The sequence below is a fragment of the Accipiter gentilis genome, chromosome 23 (genome assembly GCF_929443795.1).
Source record: "Accipiter gentilis chromosome 23, bAccGen1.1, whole genome shotgun sequence".
NCBI classification, from domain to species: domain Eukaryota; kingdom Metazoa; phylum Chordata; class Aves; order Accipitriformes; family Accipitridae; genus Astur; species Astur gentilis.
This window is the reverse complement of record NC_064902.1, coordinates 3,150,338-3,165,492: the sequence shown is the minus strand read 5'-3', so window position 1 is coordinate 3,165,492 and position 15,155 is coordinate 3,150,338. Positions and strand designations below refer to the sequence as shown.

At 38.4% G+C, this 15,155-nt stretch overlaps 1 protein-coding gene across 4 annotated transcripts in view; it reads right to left on the bottom strand.

Annotated features, from left to right (window-relative positions):
* Positions 1 to 510: 510 nt before the first annotated feature.
* Positions 511 to 15,155, bottom strand: part of VGLL4 (vestigial like family member 4) — a 92,188-nt gene continuing 77,543 nt past the window's right edge. For all 4 annotated transcript variants that reach the window (XM_049826796.1, XM_049826795.1, XM_049826797.1 and 1 more), the window contains 3 exons: positions 7,481 to 7,703; positions 4,401 to 4,521; positions 511 to 2,529 (listed from right to left, as the gene is read on the bottom strand). In XM_049826796.1, coding sequence (XP_049682753.1) covers positions 2,261 to 2,529; positions 4,401 to 4,521; positions 7,481 to 7,703 — 613 coding nt within the window. In that variant the 3' untranslated portion in view covers positions 511 to 2,260. The remainder of the gene's footprint in view (positions 2,530 to 4,400; positions 4,522 to 7,480; positions 7,704 to 15,155) is intronic.

Below are 15,155 nucleotides of genomic sequence, written 5' to 3'. Positions count from 1 at the left end.
AGCTATTATTGAAAATATTAGCTTTAAAAACATTATCTTATTTGTGTTTACAAAGAAATATAGGAGTCACATTTTCCACAGAGTCCATCTACAGTATTAGTATTTTACTGTTATAATGCTCAGTAGCCTGTAGCAGTAACAAACTAGTGGCTATTAATGCTAATGCAGTGTTCTCATAGAATAACTGTGTTCCTGCACTTTTACTGTATTACAGACAAATCTACAACAAAAAAAAAAGATCAACTTTTTTCTCCAAACAAAAAAAATGAATGATTACAATAAAGGAAAGGGAAAAATTAAATAGCTACATATCATTAACAAATTAATTGTTCCTCAAAAAATACCTACAAATTTCTCTGTACATTCTTTACGCACAGCGTAACGATGGTCTTAAAGTTACCTATATAAAAAAGTGTTCTTTTAACAATCTTCCTACAGAGAGTAGGGTACTGAATGCCAAAGCAAGTAAGCGTTGACTACCCAGTAAGATGGTAGTGAAATGTGTAAAACTGGGGGCTTAGGTGTTTTTTTTGTGGTTTTTTTTTTTTTTTTTAATTTTTTTGAAGAAAATTGAGCAGCCACCTTCTCAACAGGAGTAAGAGCCAATCTCCCAATCTCTTTCTACCCTGCACCTTTTCCAAATTAAATAGCTTAACTTTAAAAAAAAAAAAAAAAACAAACAAAAAAACCAAAACATAAAATAAAAGCCACAATGGACCCAATACTGTAACATAGTCCAGAATACATCACGTATAGTTCATCTTCCAACTAGTTCTACCTTCTACACTGAACCAATCATTTCAGGTAACCCAGTATAAAAAAAAAGCCCTAGTTGCAACTGTACTGGGAAGACGGAATGTATGGGGGAGAGTAGTTACACTTAACAAGAAGAGAAGCTCTTAGTACTAGCACAGCTGTGGTTTTATGCCTGCCTCTATTGCCTAATTTCTAGTTAGTAGCTATTAATATAGCAAATGATAATAAATGCAGTAATACCTGTATTAAGTTTTCTAATGGAGGAATGTATGCTGCAACTTGGCATAGGCTTATGAATAAGCTTAAAAAAATTAAAGATCATATTTTCACAAACTGTAACAATCTGTTGTCCAGCCAAGATACATAACAGTAGCAGTTTCTGCAGCTAGTTAAAGGTGGATTACACAGACTTAGTTTTAGGAAGCAAATTCCTGTTAAGCAGACAGTGCTGCAGACAGAAACAATTACTCAGTCATGCGCAAAGCTATAGCATCCTGTACCACGCATCGTATATCTCTAAACTGCGTCATTTGAGGCCTGTCCTGAGGCTGTCCTCTTTTGCTGGCTGCTACTAAAGTGAATATCAAATACAAATATCATAGAGTACAACTGTACCAGCAGTAAGTATATCTAGGATTGTTACTGACAAAAATAAACTAATTCTGAAGAAAAGCTAATAAGTATTATGATTCTTACTGTCTATACATTAATAGATACCAGCTATTTTTCATAAAACATGCATCGTTAAGCACTATGGAACCCTCCAACTTCAGCTCTATTCTAACAAACTGCAGTGTTTAGGAAAAAATGCCCGTGTTCTGTAAATTATGCAGTCCAGTTGCAAGCACTAAGCACCTGAAATCTAAAGAGAGAAAGACCTATAACCTGTATGAGACTTCCCCTTCCAAAGCTGTTTTGCTTTAAGAAAAATCAAACTGATAGAAATGTCATCCTTAAACCCTTTTTTCAGCAGTTTGCCCTCAAAATATTAGCATCTTCCAGAAAGTTGCTATGCAACTTCAGTCCTCCTCCAATAGTGCAAATCATACATGACAGTTCTTTTCAAGTATATACATACAAAATTACTTCACAGAGGGAAAAAAAAAAAAAAAAAAAAAAAAAAAAAAAAAAAAAGCAATGTAAGCAAACCAGACAAATTCTAGTCTCAAGAAGCTAATAAAAGCAAAAGCATTTGGGTCAACCAACTAAGTGTAATGGCTTTTGTGGATTAGCGTGCATTTTTTTTTTAATTTTTTTTTTTAAGGGGCAGCAGATTTGCATCAGAGGTTTCTTTGGTAATTGAGGCAGGAAAAAAGGATGCTACATCATATGAATCTTTATGAAATAGTTCCTGCTATCGTCTTTAAGGGCACCCTTTTACAAATAAAAAGTGAGTACACAAACCCATGTGTTGAAAACTAATCTCCCCTCCCCCAACACTATTTTAAGCACTGTTCAAAGCTCAGTCAAACCATGCAAATTCACAAACGTAACGGTCCTCTCTTCATGAGACTACAGAGGGCGAGTGATTATGATTGACCATGTGAGAGGAAGGGGAAGACTGGCCCCGCCGTGAAGCAGACTCAGGACTGCTAGAGACTCCGTCCTTCGCAGCTTTAATCTGAAGCCACGTATCCCCAAGTGCTTTGGCAAAGTGGTCATCAACTGATCCTGTGATGGACACAGAGTTTGCCACTGGCTCAGGCTCCTTGTAATTCTTGCCAAGGCTTCGGCGGAAGTGCTCTTCCACCACTGGGTCACAGGCAGTGGTAGCTAGACGGGGAAAGGAGGCACAAGATGCATTATTTCGGTGCAGAATCCCGGCATCAAGTACTGGATTCAGAACCTGGGTTTTCTCCCATTTTCCTATCATCTCAGCATAAAGCAAGACTTCTTTACATCATGATAGAACTGTTAGTGAATGAGGTGGGGAAGAAGATGGAAGGAGTTGAAATGAAAAGAAGTATGGAGTTATATATTTTTACATTTCTGTGACCTGCAACAGGTAAGCATTTAATATTTAATTACGTTCCCCCTCAGGCTAGTAACAGCTACAGCTCTGATTCTATGGAAACCCTCTCCCAAAACAATCACACAGAACTTATATTTAGGCTTAAACAGAATCTAAGATGGAAAGAGTTCTTTAAAATCAGCTCCCAAGCCTGCTGGTACCAGTCAGATGTGAGGAGACCTCATTCCAAATTACAGCATGCCAAAAGCCGATTTCAGGGTTTCATCTTACTTTACATACTTGTGCTGGGAGCCAGTCAGAAAACTGAATGAATCATTACCTCTGCATGAGAGGTACTACAAGCATTAAAATGGTGTAATACTATTACAAGAGGAACAAAGAATCTTAAAAGACAGGTTTTGAACAATAACAGTAATAATTCCTCGGACGAAATACGAGAGTTGCAGTTTTACAATTTGGATACAATATCTATGTGTCTAAATGAGATTTATCTTTCAAAAAGAACTCAAAACTGTCAGATCCATGACATTGTCCTTCATGCTACAGAAAGGCTTGACTGATCCTAAAATAAATGTGTCATGCACAAAGACCTCTTCAAGTGACAAGAGACAAATATTTTCTGAAAACGTTTACCACTGTTCCAAAGCCCATGTGAATACAGCTGGGGTCTCACCAAAGCAGCTCTCCTTAGACAAGTAACAGCAGTTTTCTAGAAATTTTCTAACATCTTAGATCCCTAGCTATTGATTTCTCTAAGATAGTGAGATATCCTCCAGGGTCTCGCTTCAGCTTCTAATTCTAGTTTTCAACAATACACTGATCTTTTTTTAGTATCAACAACAACAAACACCACCCTACTGTGGACTTTTAGGCCTTGACCTATGTCATACTGGTATTGTTACATCGACACATTCTAGCTGATGAAGCCTCGATGCCATGAACTTAAGGAAATGCTGTGTGTTAAAGCTATGCATCAGCAGGTATATGACTTGAAATGAAAGGGCTGTGTTTTCCCCTAGTCGCACAATGAAGAGAAACATCCAAAGGTTTCCCAGCAAGTACTGCATGAAAAGATTTCATGAAAAGTACTAATTGCACAGAAGGTAGAAAGCTAAAGCTCCCTGCTTGGGTTGCTATAGCAACTGCCCTCCAAAGCTGTTTGAGTTACCCGTGCAGAGAAAGGTGGAAGATATGTGCTTTGGAAGAGCATTTGTATCTGCAGGAAAAGATTTTTGTGACTGTAGCCGAATCATAAAAGTCTACTGACTACTGAAAGACTGGGGAAACTACAGCTCCTAAAATAAGAGCATGGTTGGATCTGCTGGCCCTGTCTGCTGTTTGCCAGTTAAGACTAAAATAAACATAATGACTTATTTGTCCGTGTGGGGTGTTTGTTTTTTTTAAAGAAGCTTTTCAAAACAAGAAAAAAGGACACCTCTCCTTAATTTTGAATTGGTACTTTCTACTGTGGCATAGAATTGATGGTTAGAAAGACTGCAGAGGAGATCTGTGCTAGCATGTCTCTGAGTAGACAGGATACAAAGAGGTGTCTATTGTTTCACCTCCTTTTATTCCTGTAATACGTCAGTGCCTACACAGTTAAGGTTAGTGAGACAATTCTGAGCTCCTCAAACTCTCCTCAGGCAGTTAAGAGTGCGGACATGTAACTTACTGCTAGAGGGTCTTCTGTAGGCAGGCATGGCTGAACCGCAGCCACTGTGAGCAATGGGGCAATGAGAGAGGTTACAGTTCCGGTTGTTCGCAGAAGCACAGGTGATTACGGAGGGACGGTTCTAATATGGAAGAAAAAAGAAAACTGTCACTCACTAAGGTAATCAGCCAAAGCCATATTAACAGCAGTTCACTGCACAATCACTTGAGATGTACAAACACTGAGCCCAATCCCAGCAATGAAATAACCCATAAACTATCTAATTCAGTAAAGGATATTGAACCCCAAAAGATTCAGCTATTATTTCTTTGTCCGATTAAAAACACCCCACATTGCATTTCCATAGTGGTTCTTCATTATTTAAGTAACAAGCAGCCATACAGAAAAAGGGCAGCATAAAAGCAAATCATTAAAAGCATTAAAATGATTTTATAGTGACTGTTTCAACTTCACAGACATGACATATGCAGAACTAAATGTCAACACATTAAATGTTTGTTTCATTCTATGGCCACATATCCTTGTGCTTCCAGGACTCAGAATAGCTCTACAAATTTTACAGTTATTTGTCTTCTTAGTGTTAATCAAGTTTTAATGTTACTATTTTTCATTCCGAAGTTCCATTTTCCTAGCTGACTACTTCTGTATTACATACTTCAGCCACAAAACAATAAGCCCGTTAAGATGTAAAATATGAAGAGCTCCTGAGCGAGTCTTGACCACAAGTACTTTTCTGTTGTAATTAATCTGCCTTTCTAGCACTACTTAATAAACATCATCCTTCTTCATTCTCAACACATGCAAATTCCCCAAACATCATCTTAATTCCACAATCACTACCATACAAAGTCAATGAGGAAGGAAGGAGTTTTCATTGTTCAGTGGTACTTTAGTCAGAGTAAGAGCAAGACCAAAGTAAAAGAGATGAGCTTTCAAGGGGAGGTTTAACACTATCTGTCTAGACACAACAGGAATGATGCTATTTACATCTTACTGCACTGACAGCAATGTAAAAAAAAAGTAAATAAAGAAAAAAGAGAATTATTTGATTTTTCTGTAAGCAGTTCACATGTAGAGGCATTTGTTTTCTTTTTTATAGGAGCCAAGATTTTGTGCATCTATGAAGTGGGTTTTGAGAAATGTGTATATGCTTCTCTCTTCAGAAGAGTAATTTAGACATGCAAGAGATGGGAAGTAGACAGACAGGTAATAAAAAAGCTTGTCTCAAGAATGCATGTACCAACACCACAAAGTATCTGAGGGGCTGGATAAGGCATCTTACAGAATCCCCTGGTATGGTTCTGTGTGTACAGGTGCACTGAGCAGACTACACATATTTACATGTTAATATTGAGATAAGCTGAGAATTTAGTAACAGTGACTACAGTAGCTGAATAACCCTACACAGCCTAAAATAAGAAGGTATTTTTTTCCCCACCTCTTTATTAGAAACACAGTCAGATGAAATCCCATTCAAAATGTTAAGGTTAAAAAACAAACAAGCAAAAAAACCCAAACAAAACCCCCAAAAAACCACAAAACCAAAACAACAGATCATCAAACTAGGGTTTCTTATTTTCAGTACACTTTTTATTTTGTATGATTTCTACTCTTAGCAAGGTCTTACCCCAACATCCTATTTTCCCAAGAAAACAGATTGTAATCTAGCTCAAAATGTCAGAGGCAACAAAAGAGAGAGGAATCTGGTAACAGGCAACAGGAATCAGCCCAAGTCAAACATGCCAAAACAGAAGAGTGTCAGTGGTGTCAGCTGCTAGGCTGAGACGCAGCGGTAACGCTATCAAAGGGCACCAGTGTCGTCAGTGGAAGCCTGTCCCTTCCTCCTCTGTCATCACTGAACGCCAAGAGCAAAGAAGAGCCGTTCTGCACAGAACAATAACTCTGCAATCTGTGTGCCAAATGATGCAAGATATCAGCAACACTAGTATAAAGCTAGGCATTTTGGCACAGCAAAATATAAAAGACTAGCGTACGTAGCCAACCACCGTGAAAATCTACACAGCAGATGTAAAGTATACGGCTCCAGTGAAAAGAAGCTTTCATAAATTGCATATGAAAAATCCCAGTGTCTGAAAGATCATCCACTGGAAGTGTCTACCCTTTGCAGGGCATCACAGTAGGGGAGGAAGGAAGGAAGGAAGGACAGAAGGAAGGAAGGAAGGAAGACCTTGGGTACATGGGCCAGTTTAATTTCTCAATATTGCAGCTCATCGCTACTTAATTATCTTGCTTTGTCTCTTCACTTGTGAGGGGGATAAAAGTGAGTCTGACTTATGAGAAAACTGTTATGGTATAACCTGCATAGAGATGGCTCATCTTCAGCAGTTCTGAAGGAAAAACCAATGTACAAGATGGCAAGCCAAAAGCCAACCAACCAGCCAAAACCAAACCAAATCAAACCACTCCAGCATATGGAAATAAATTAGGAAATAATCAAAAATCATTACTTTGCTTTAGGAAAAGTCATTATGAAATAGTGATAAAACATTGCTCTGAACAATGCAATAAATGCTTTTGGCTGGCTAAAACAACTAAGGTCATTCCAGCTTCTTTCACCTGCATAATTCAGTGCAAAATTCTCCCCTTATGCCCTTTCTGTCTTCTACCTCTTCTTCAGCAGTCCCAGCAGGAGAGAGCCAGGACAGAGGGGAGGAAGCACACACTGATTGCCAAGAGGAGCACAGGTGAATACCCTCTTTACCTGTGAATTGCATCAGTTACTGCCTAGCAGGTACTGGAGCTTTGCTCAACCACAGACTTTGCATTCCCAATTAAAACACATGCATTCATTCACAAGCTTAGCAAAGCATCAGAAAAAGCAGGAAGGCCAAGAAATCTGTGACAGATACATTTAAACATCAGCGATTTATTCACATTAAACACAATGAGCTGTGTGACATTCATTGTGCATTTTTGAAATACATTTTGCCTGAAGAATAGTATCGCCTACCTATTGTAACTCACAATACGTTCTGCTTACACCTGGGAAGTCCTCATTCTGTCTACAGCAAGGATTCCTACAACCACCCAGAGTTTCTTGTCAATCTAGAAGCCAGTACCTGCTGCCGTTCCACAGAAGTCAGTGTAGGTGTGATGCCAACTGTTCGGGTTGCATCCATGCTGTTTTTGGTCAGTGCTAGAGGTTGATCCATGGTCAAGCTTGGGATTGAGGCATACATGTGATTGGCATGAAGGCTCATTGTTGGGGCAGCAGCCCTCTCTATTGGGCTGCGACTCCTCTCTCTGTGCTCCTTCCGATAATCTCCATTGGCAGTCTTGTTTCTAATATGTGAAAGAAAAAAGGGTCAAAGGACTTACTATTGTTACAATCTATAACAAGATATGCAACATTATATGCCTTTAATGCATTTTACTTGGTTGTGAGGAGGGGTATATAGAATCCCTCCATGAGGTGTCCCTGGTCTAACCAGCCACCTCCTTGCAAAGATAAGCCAATGATTTACATGTGCAGGCTCTGGCAACCAATAGTTTTCTTCAGCCTAGAATTTCTTCAGACACTTATCTAAAGGCACCGAGTTAAAGTAACAACTGAGCATGCTTTGTTAAGATCAGACACCTCCTCGCTTATCATGCCATTAATCCCACTCTGTCACCTAACACTGCAATATTGTCTAAGCATTGCTGAAGCCCAAGAAAAGTTTATTTTACTCAAAAGACATGGCTGATATCAGCAAGACACAGTGAGTCAAGGCAGGAAGCAAAATTTTCAGAGCAGAAAATGAAGGAAAAGTAAACCACAGTGCACTTATCTCAGAATAATTTAATTACAACTGTGCTTTAGAAAGAGTAATTTCGAACTACTACTGAACAGTAAATCTCAGCAGATGTACTCACATAATCAGCCTATCATTCACTGCAATTAAAACAATACTGATTTTGTACTTACGTATGAGATATTTCAGTTTCCATACAGCAATATAATAATCATTAAAGGGAAACCAGTGAATCAAAAGAAAGGTACTTCACTTATACTGGTGAAGGCAATCGTTCATAACCACTTACCCAGGTAAGCGTGTGTATGATTGGCAGTCTGGAAGATACCAGTATGGTAAGAGTTAACACACTGCAATACCTAGTGCCCCAATGTGAAATAGCAAACTCGCTCTATCTATCACACAGGAAAGCACTAGAGGAGAAAGCTAGTTCTACGGAAAATATGTTCTGTCTTCACAAGATTCTTGAAGTAACAGTGAAGTGTTCTAATGTATGTCCTAATGAAGTGTCCTGTGTATGAGCTGGCAAAATCCAAGGCATTTTTTCCCCACTTTTTTAGGCATATCATAGCAAATTGATATGCAGGAGCAATCTTTAAAAAATGCTCTGATGAATATCAGGCAGAGACAGAAAAGGAATAGAAGAATGTTTTCTATAATACTGGTAATTAAGATGTACAAATAGTATTCAGTATTGAAATAACTTACAACTCCAAGAACCTACTGCCTATTTCAACATCTGAGAAAGTCTCTCGAAAAGGAATGCTAACAGCTGAGGGGAAAAAAAAAAGCCCTGCCAACAGACAAAAATATGGAACCCCAAAGCTTATCAACAAAAATACTGCAGAAAAACCTTGCAGGTTTCAAGTTCGCCCAGCACCACTAACCCGGCACGGCCATGCAGCCGTGCAGGCAGCCTCTGGCTGCCAAGGGCGTGCCTCGGGGAGAATCTAAAACGCCAACACGGGGTGCGGGGGTGCTCTGCTCTAATCCTGCCCCGGCAGGCAGGGCTGGTTGCTGTGTTGTGCAGCACTTGTTTAAGTGCCTTTTGAGACCATGTACACTTTAACCTCAACAGCATCCTGTGGCAACGGATGCCATGGTACATACGTTCGTAAGTACCTTTTCTACATGGGCTCTTTTAAAATCTAATGCTATTGTCCTAGTTCTTGTATTAGGAGAGAGACAAAGCCATCCCTCCCTGCCTATCATCTTCATGCCACTCCTGAGTTCATCCCTCTGTTAAACAACACTTTTTCTCCAGGGTACTAAGTTCTTCAAATAAAAAACTGTTCCCATACCTTTGTCATCCTTGTGGCTCCTGTCACGTAAGAGCTAGAAAAGCTATAATCTTTCCTAAGATGAGGGTCCAGCCCTCTACTGTATTCAGGAACAGGACCTTTGTTCAGTGCTATTCTTCAGCTTGCTTAAGAGTCACTTGGCTGTACAGAAATCTGTTATTGCTGCCTGAATCAAAACTCAACTCGTTTATCATGGTAGAAGTTAGGGTTAATATGATACCAGGCAACCAGTGACTTGAGAACCTCAGGACACAGCTTGTTCTCTATGCCAAATTCCCCTGACATGCTTTAGGAGGGAACAGCCAACAGAATAACAATGCAATTTGTAACCATTCAGATCCCCCCCCATCACTTGTCCCTTTTAACTAATTACAAATTAGTAGCTGCAGATTAGCAGAATCGACCATAAAATCTAACCTTTAAGGTTTCACAGCTGGTGCTCAAGATGTTCTCTGAAAATCATGTGTTTCTTGAATCCTTCTGTATAGGCCAGATTTAGACACAATAAAGCAGCACACAAACCACCAGGAAATACATTCTCACAGTGCTGCATTTCGATCTTTCGCCAGCTTTGGTACCATTTCAATTCACAAGACTACTCTGCAGTATCAGCATTCAGAAGAAAGAAGATTTGAATTGCATTGCTCTGAGCTAATGACTGATGCAAATGTGTGACTTAATGGCAGCACAACAGACTCTATATTTAAAGTACAGTAGCCTCATCTTGAATTACAGTACTGAAACAGCTACTGAACTCAAGAAACTAATCCTTCACCGCCCCTCAGGAAGCAAGCACGGAACTTCATAAATAGTATGCCTCTCCAGACTGTTTTTGTACCTGGACAACAGCCGTTAGATAGCCTGGGAAATAATAACATGAAAAGATGTTACTAAAATCATTGTTCAAGTGATAAAGGCAATGCTGTGTAGATGGCTCATTCTTGCTGCAATGCAGTATCTTTGGTGGCTGCAAGCCAAAAATCTTACTTTTCAACTAAATATTATCTGCTCTACTACAATTTAAATAACCATTTGGAGGCTGCAAAACCACATACAGCTCCAGTAGATTCCTACTTTTCACTGCCTCAAAGAAAAAAAAAAACCCTGTTCAGAATGATTACATTTTGTTCTAATAAGCTGATTTTCAAAGGAAAAATTTTGTTTCCTCCACCAAAAATATTTGTAAAATGAAACAAAAAATGTAGCTACACCAGTTGTTTGGGTTTTTTTTTCTTAGAACTAGGATTTCAACAACTTAGTGCTGCATTTACTGGGGGGGGGGGGGGGGGGGGGGGGGCGGGGGCTCTCAAGTGACCAGTGATGAACAAACCTACTGAAATCCCCAAGCAAAATAAATTTTCCATTTTACACAACAGCACCTATTTCACTCCTCCTCACTTTAAACAAAAAGTCACAGCCTTGAATACTGGTGAACTGATAGTTTTATTGCCAAAAAACCCCCCCACCAAAACCAATCCAAAAAAAACCAACAAAACTTTTCTGGAAAGATTTTTGGAAGAAGGGACCAAGAAACTGGGAAATAGAATCAGTCTGATGCCAGGAAGAAGCACAGCATAGTAGGCAGACCTTCCCTAAAGATACCTAGAATTATTGAGTTAACTCAGTAATCTCAGCAGACCACACCCTAGCCCTTTCTGTAGGCAAATAATTCCCTCTTCCTAACTTAGAAAAACTCCTCTTCCAGGCAGGGAACTGTGTATAGTCCACTCCTCAAACATCTTCTCCTCAATTCATCTACCTTCAACTACATAATCTTGGCAAAAAATGAAAAATACCTGAAGCTTCTACTTCCACATCAGATACTATTTTTTCTGAGCCCAGCTGAAAATTTTACAGCACCATATAGAATAGTAACCTGATAGGTCTGCCCTTGTGAAAATATACCAGCACTTCTGAGTCCCTCCTGTTTAAATATAAATAGCAAATCCTACAGATATCTGACTCCACTTGTAAAACAATTGTACATAAAATTATTTATAGAGTATTCATCAATTTCATATTATTAAATAATTTTAATTTAAAATGTAACTTTAAAAATAATTTTCTATTAGAAACTGAAAGCCTGTTACTATTGTTATTATTATTATTATTGAGAGAAGTCATTCTTGTTTCTACATTAGATGCTTTGTCCAAAGGGGCAATCAAATCATGTATGTGTTTGAAGATAATTATATTTCACTGAAGTCAATTAGCTTAAAAATTCCACATGCACTGAACAAGTACAGAGATGCATCTCTTAGTTCAAATATAAGGGCAGAAAATTACAAAGAAGGATTTCTGACCATGTTTGAAAAACAACTTAAAAATATATACTACAAATAAATCCAGCTGTCCAAACAGCTTTACTACCCCCGACTCCACTTTGTCTTAAAAATCAGCATATGTAACTCTGGACTCCACCTTCAGTGGTGAAGATGCCAGTGCAACTCCACTGGTTTAAAAAAATAGCTAGCAATTAATATCAGTGAGAACCTGAACAAACATCAGGCAGTGGGACACTATTACATCAGCCATACCCATCATCCTTACTTCCCTTCTAACAGAGGTATTCAAGCTACTTGAAGGTTTATTTTAGCAAAATTATACATAATTCCAACCTTAAATTCATTTCTCCAACAGTTGAAAAACAGACATTGTTTTCCATGTTTCTCCCCAATGAATCATAACCGAGGCTCCAGCACTTACCAAGCATCATGTGCTCAGATGGATGTCATACCAAAACCACACACATCCTGACTGTTAGCTGAAAGTCTGCTTCAGTTTGGTTCTAAATAACATTTGTTAATTGAAAGCAATGTTTCAGTCCTCCTCAGACTCTGTTCAAAGGTAGCTAAAATGCATTGTTCTTAATACTTTTTCTGTTGTACAACCTTTAAATGAGGCTGTTCTGTTCACTGGCACAGAGCGGCGGTAATTCACACTCATCCTACAGGAACAGAGTAACTCTGCCAGCTGCTTAAGGAAAAGGAAAAAAAAGAGGCCCACCGAAGGGGACAGTTTTGCTTGCACTCACTTCCAGCCTGCAGATCCTTAAGTAACAGATGCCAAAAGTATTACTGTACCTCCAAGTGAAGAAATCACAGACGTTTCACACTCCCTTTGGCAGAAATAGAGCTCTAACTTGAAATGGTTGTACTGCAGGAGTGTGTTTCACTTGCAGAAAGAACAAGTATCCACTTACAGTTCTTTTTAATTACAATGTAAGATGTTTTTCTTTATACAAACACAATGCATAATATTGCTTAAGAATCAACTTTCATTCGTGCAACCTAATTCAAATATGATTTTAGTATTTTCAGCGTATTTGTAATATTCGTTTTCTAACATCTTTTACTGTATTTATTCACAAACTCTTAAGTCTGAAAGAGGACAGCTGTTTTTGTTAAAGTCGACTTAAGGATTTATAATCCACTGATATAAAGTATCTTCTCCACATGATGGGGATCATTTCCTGTAAAAGTATCTACTGGCATACATTAATTACTGTTAGTTACTGCGAGGTGGGAAAACAGAAATTTAAGGTGATATTTCAAAATACAATTAGATATATCCAAAGGGAAAAATCCTAAGTGTTCCTTACTCGGAATTCAAAAAAATAAAAAATAATTAAAAAAAAAATCTAAAATTCACTAACCCCCCGCCTCCCAATCCCAAAGTGCCAAAGTGTTAGCAGTTTGCTCTTTGAGCGTCAGTCAATTATCTGAAGTATTCGTAACATGAAAAAATACTCCAAACAGCCCAATACACTCTTCAAACCACATCTACTTTGAATGGCTGCCACCTAAATACATAACCCTTTTTCATCCCATTTTATTAGCTTTATGCTTCCCTGTTACTTTTATGGCTTAGTATTCCATCCCAAAAAGCTTTCAGATAGGCAACTTTCAAGAGATTATTGTTTTTGCAAGAATCACTTCCCTCACAGATCCTGGCCATCTGATATGGTTTCCTCAGAAAGATAAAGAATGCCCTCCCTTTTTACCATTGCTGTTATTTAAACATTATTTGTACAGTATATTCCCCCCTGCAGGAAATCTTTTGGACAAACTAAAGACCGTGTTCAGACCAATGCACAGATATAACCGACGAAGCAGCACTACAACAGCAGCTATGCCTCCTGCTATGGTTCTGGAGGACTCTAGAACAGTAGTTTGCTAGCCAGCTGGCTACAAAGTGGTTCTTTAACCCAGGTCTGTAGCTGGCAAATCCTCCATTTCTTCCCCCAATCAAGTGTGGTTAAGAGGAAAGAAGCAAGGGGCTAAGTCTTCACTTTCTGCCTCAGGCTAGAAACAACTCTGCAAAGGCACCCAGGATTTTAAGCACTGCCTCAAAGCTTCTCCAGCCACCAATAATTAAACTTAACTCCTCCCGGAAAAGAGCTTTTGTTCTTTTGAACTTTGCAACTTGAGCATCAGGTCCAGTTTGGAGAACTAAGCATCATATTTACCCAAGTTCTTTCAGAATCAGAAGTATGCATGCACCAACCATACCTATTTTTCCCTACTCTCTGCACTCCTCTCTAATCAGAATTCTGCAGTTCCTTCCCTTTAAAAATTTCAATTCACAATTTTTTTTTTCAGCTTAGTGCTACACCCAATAGAAAGGCCTTTGAGATGAGAAATCAAAATAAAACCATTGAAAACACACTAACAAGATATAGGATAATCTTACATATAAACAAACAGAGGTCAGACTTTCTATATTTATCCCCACCAAAACAAGATTTTCAGAGATAAAATCTTGGACCAGATAGTTACTTGCAAATGTAATCAACCAGGAGAACAGATTTCACAGAAATAAATTAATAATAAGCTGTGAAATGCATACAGGAGCATCCTATTACTGCCTGCCTGCACCAAGCAAAAATATTCAGATACAGAAAAGCCTCCCTTCCTGAAGGCTTAATATTCACAAGTATGAAAGAATGCAAGAGAACCGCATGACGTAAGACCTTAGTCAAAAGCCAAACCCACAAAACTGAAATCTAAATCTAATGTACAGTAAAATCAATTAACACAATCTCAGATCCTACTTATTTTTCTCACAGGGAATTTTTTTTAATGTTTGGCCATCTTTGCTCCAACACTCAGAGGATTGTTTTAAAAGGTAGCACTGGTTGCTTTATAATGGCAATCACTCATTCCATCCGTAAGTAAAACTCTGGGATTTATTAAATGAAAAATTATGTCACTGCTGGAACACATGCATACATATACAATCCAGAAATGATGACAAAGTTACCTTACTGCAATAGGTACAGACTGCAGGTTACCTGTAAAAAAATCAAAACCTGTCATTCAACTTTAAAAAAAAAAAGAAAGAGGAAAAAAATTACCCCAGAACCTCTGCTCACCCACGAATTTCTCTGCTCTGCACTTCTACTGCCTGCTCATTCGACTCCAAACCTCCTGCATTTAGGTTCACATTTTGTGTGGTACACCTGATGTCTCATTTTAAAGTAACATAATTTTTTGAACACGTTTTATGTGAGGCCATACCTGAGATGTAAACAACAAAATTTTAACATTTAATAAATATCTGGAAAAATTCTGAAATGGTAAGTGATCTCATTAATTCTCCTGAGGTAACTGTAAATAGGAATTAGCCTGTTAGGAAAATGAAATAAAATTTTTAAAAATCACTAACAACTCAAAAAGTGGAGTTAGAACAATAGAAAG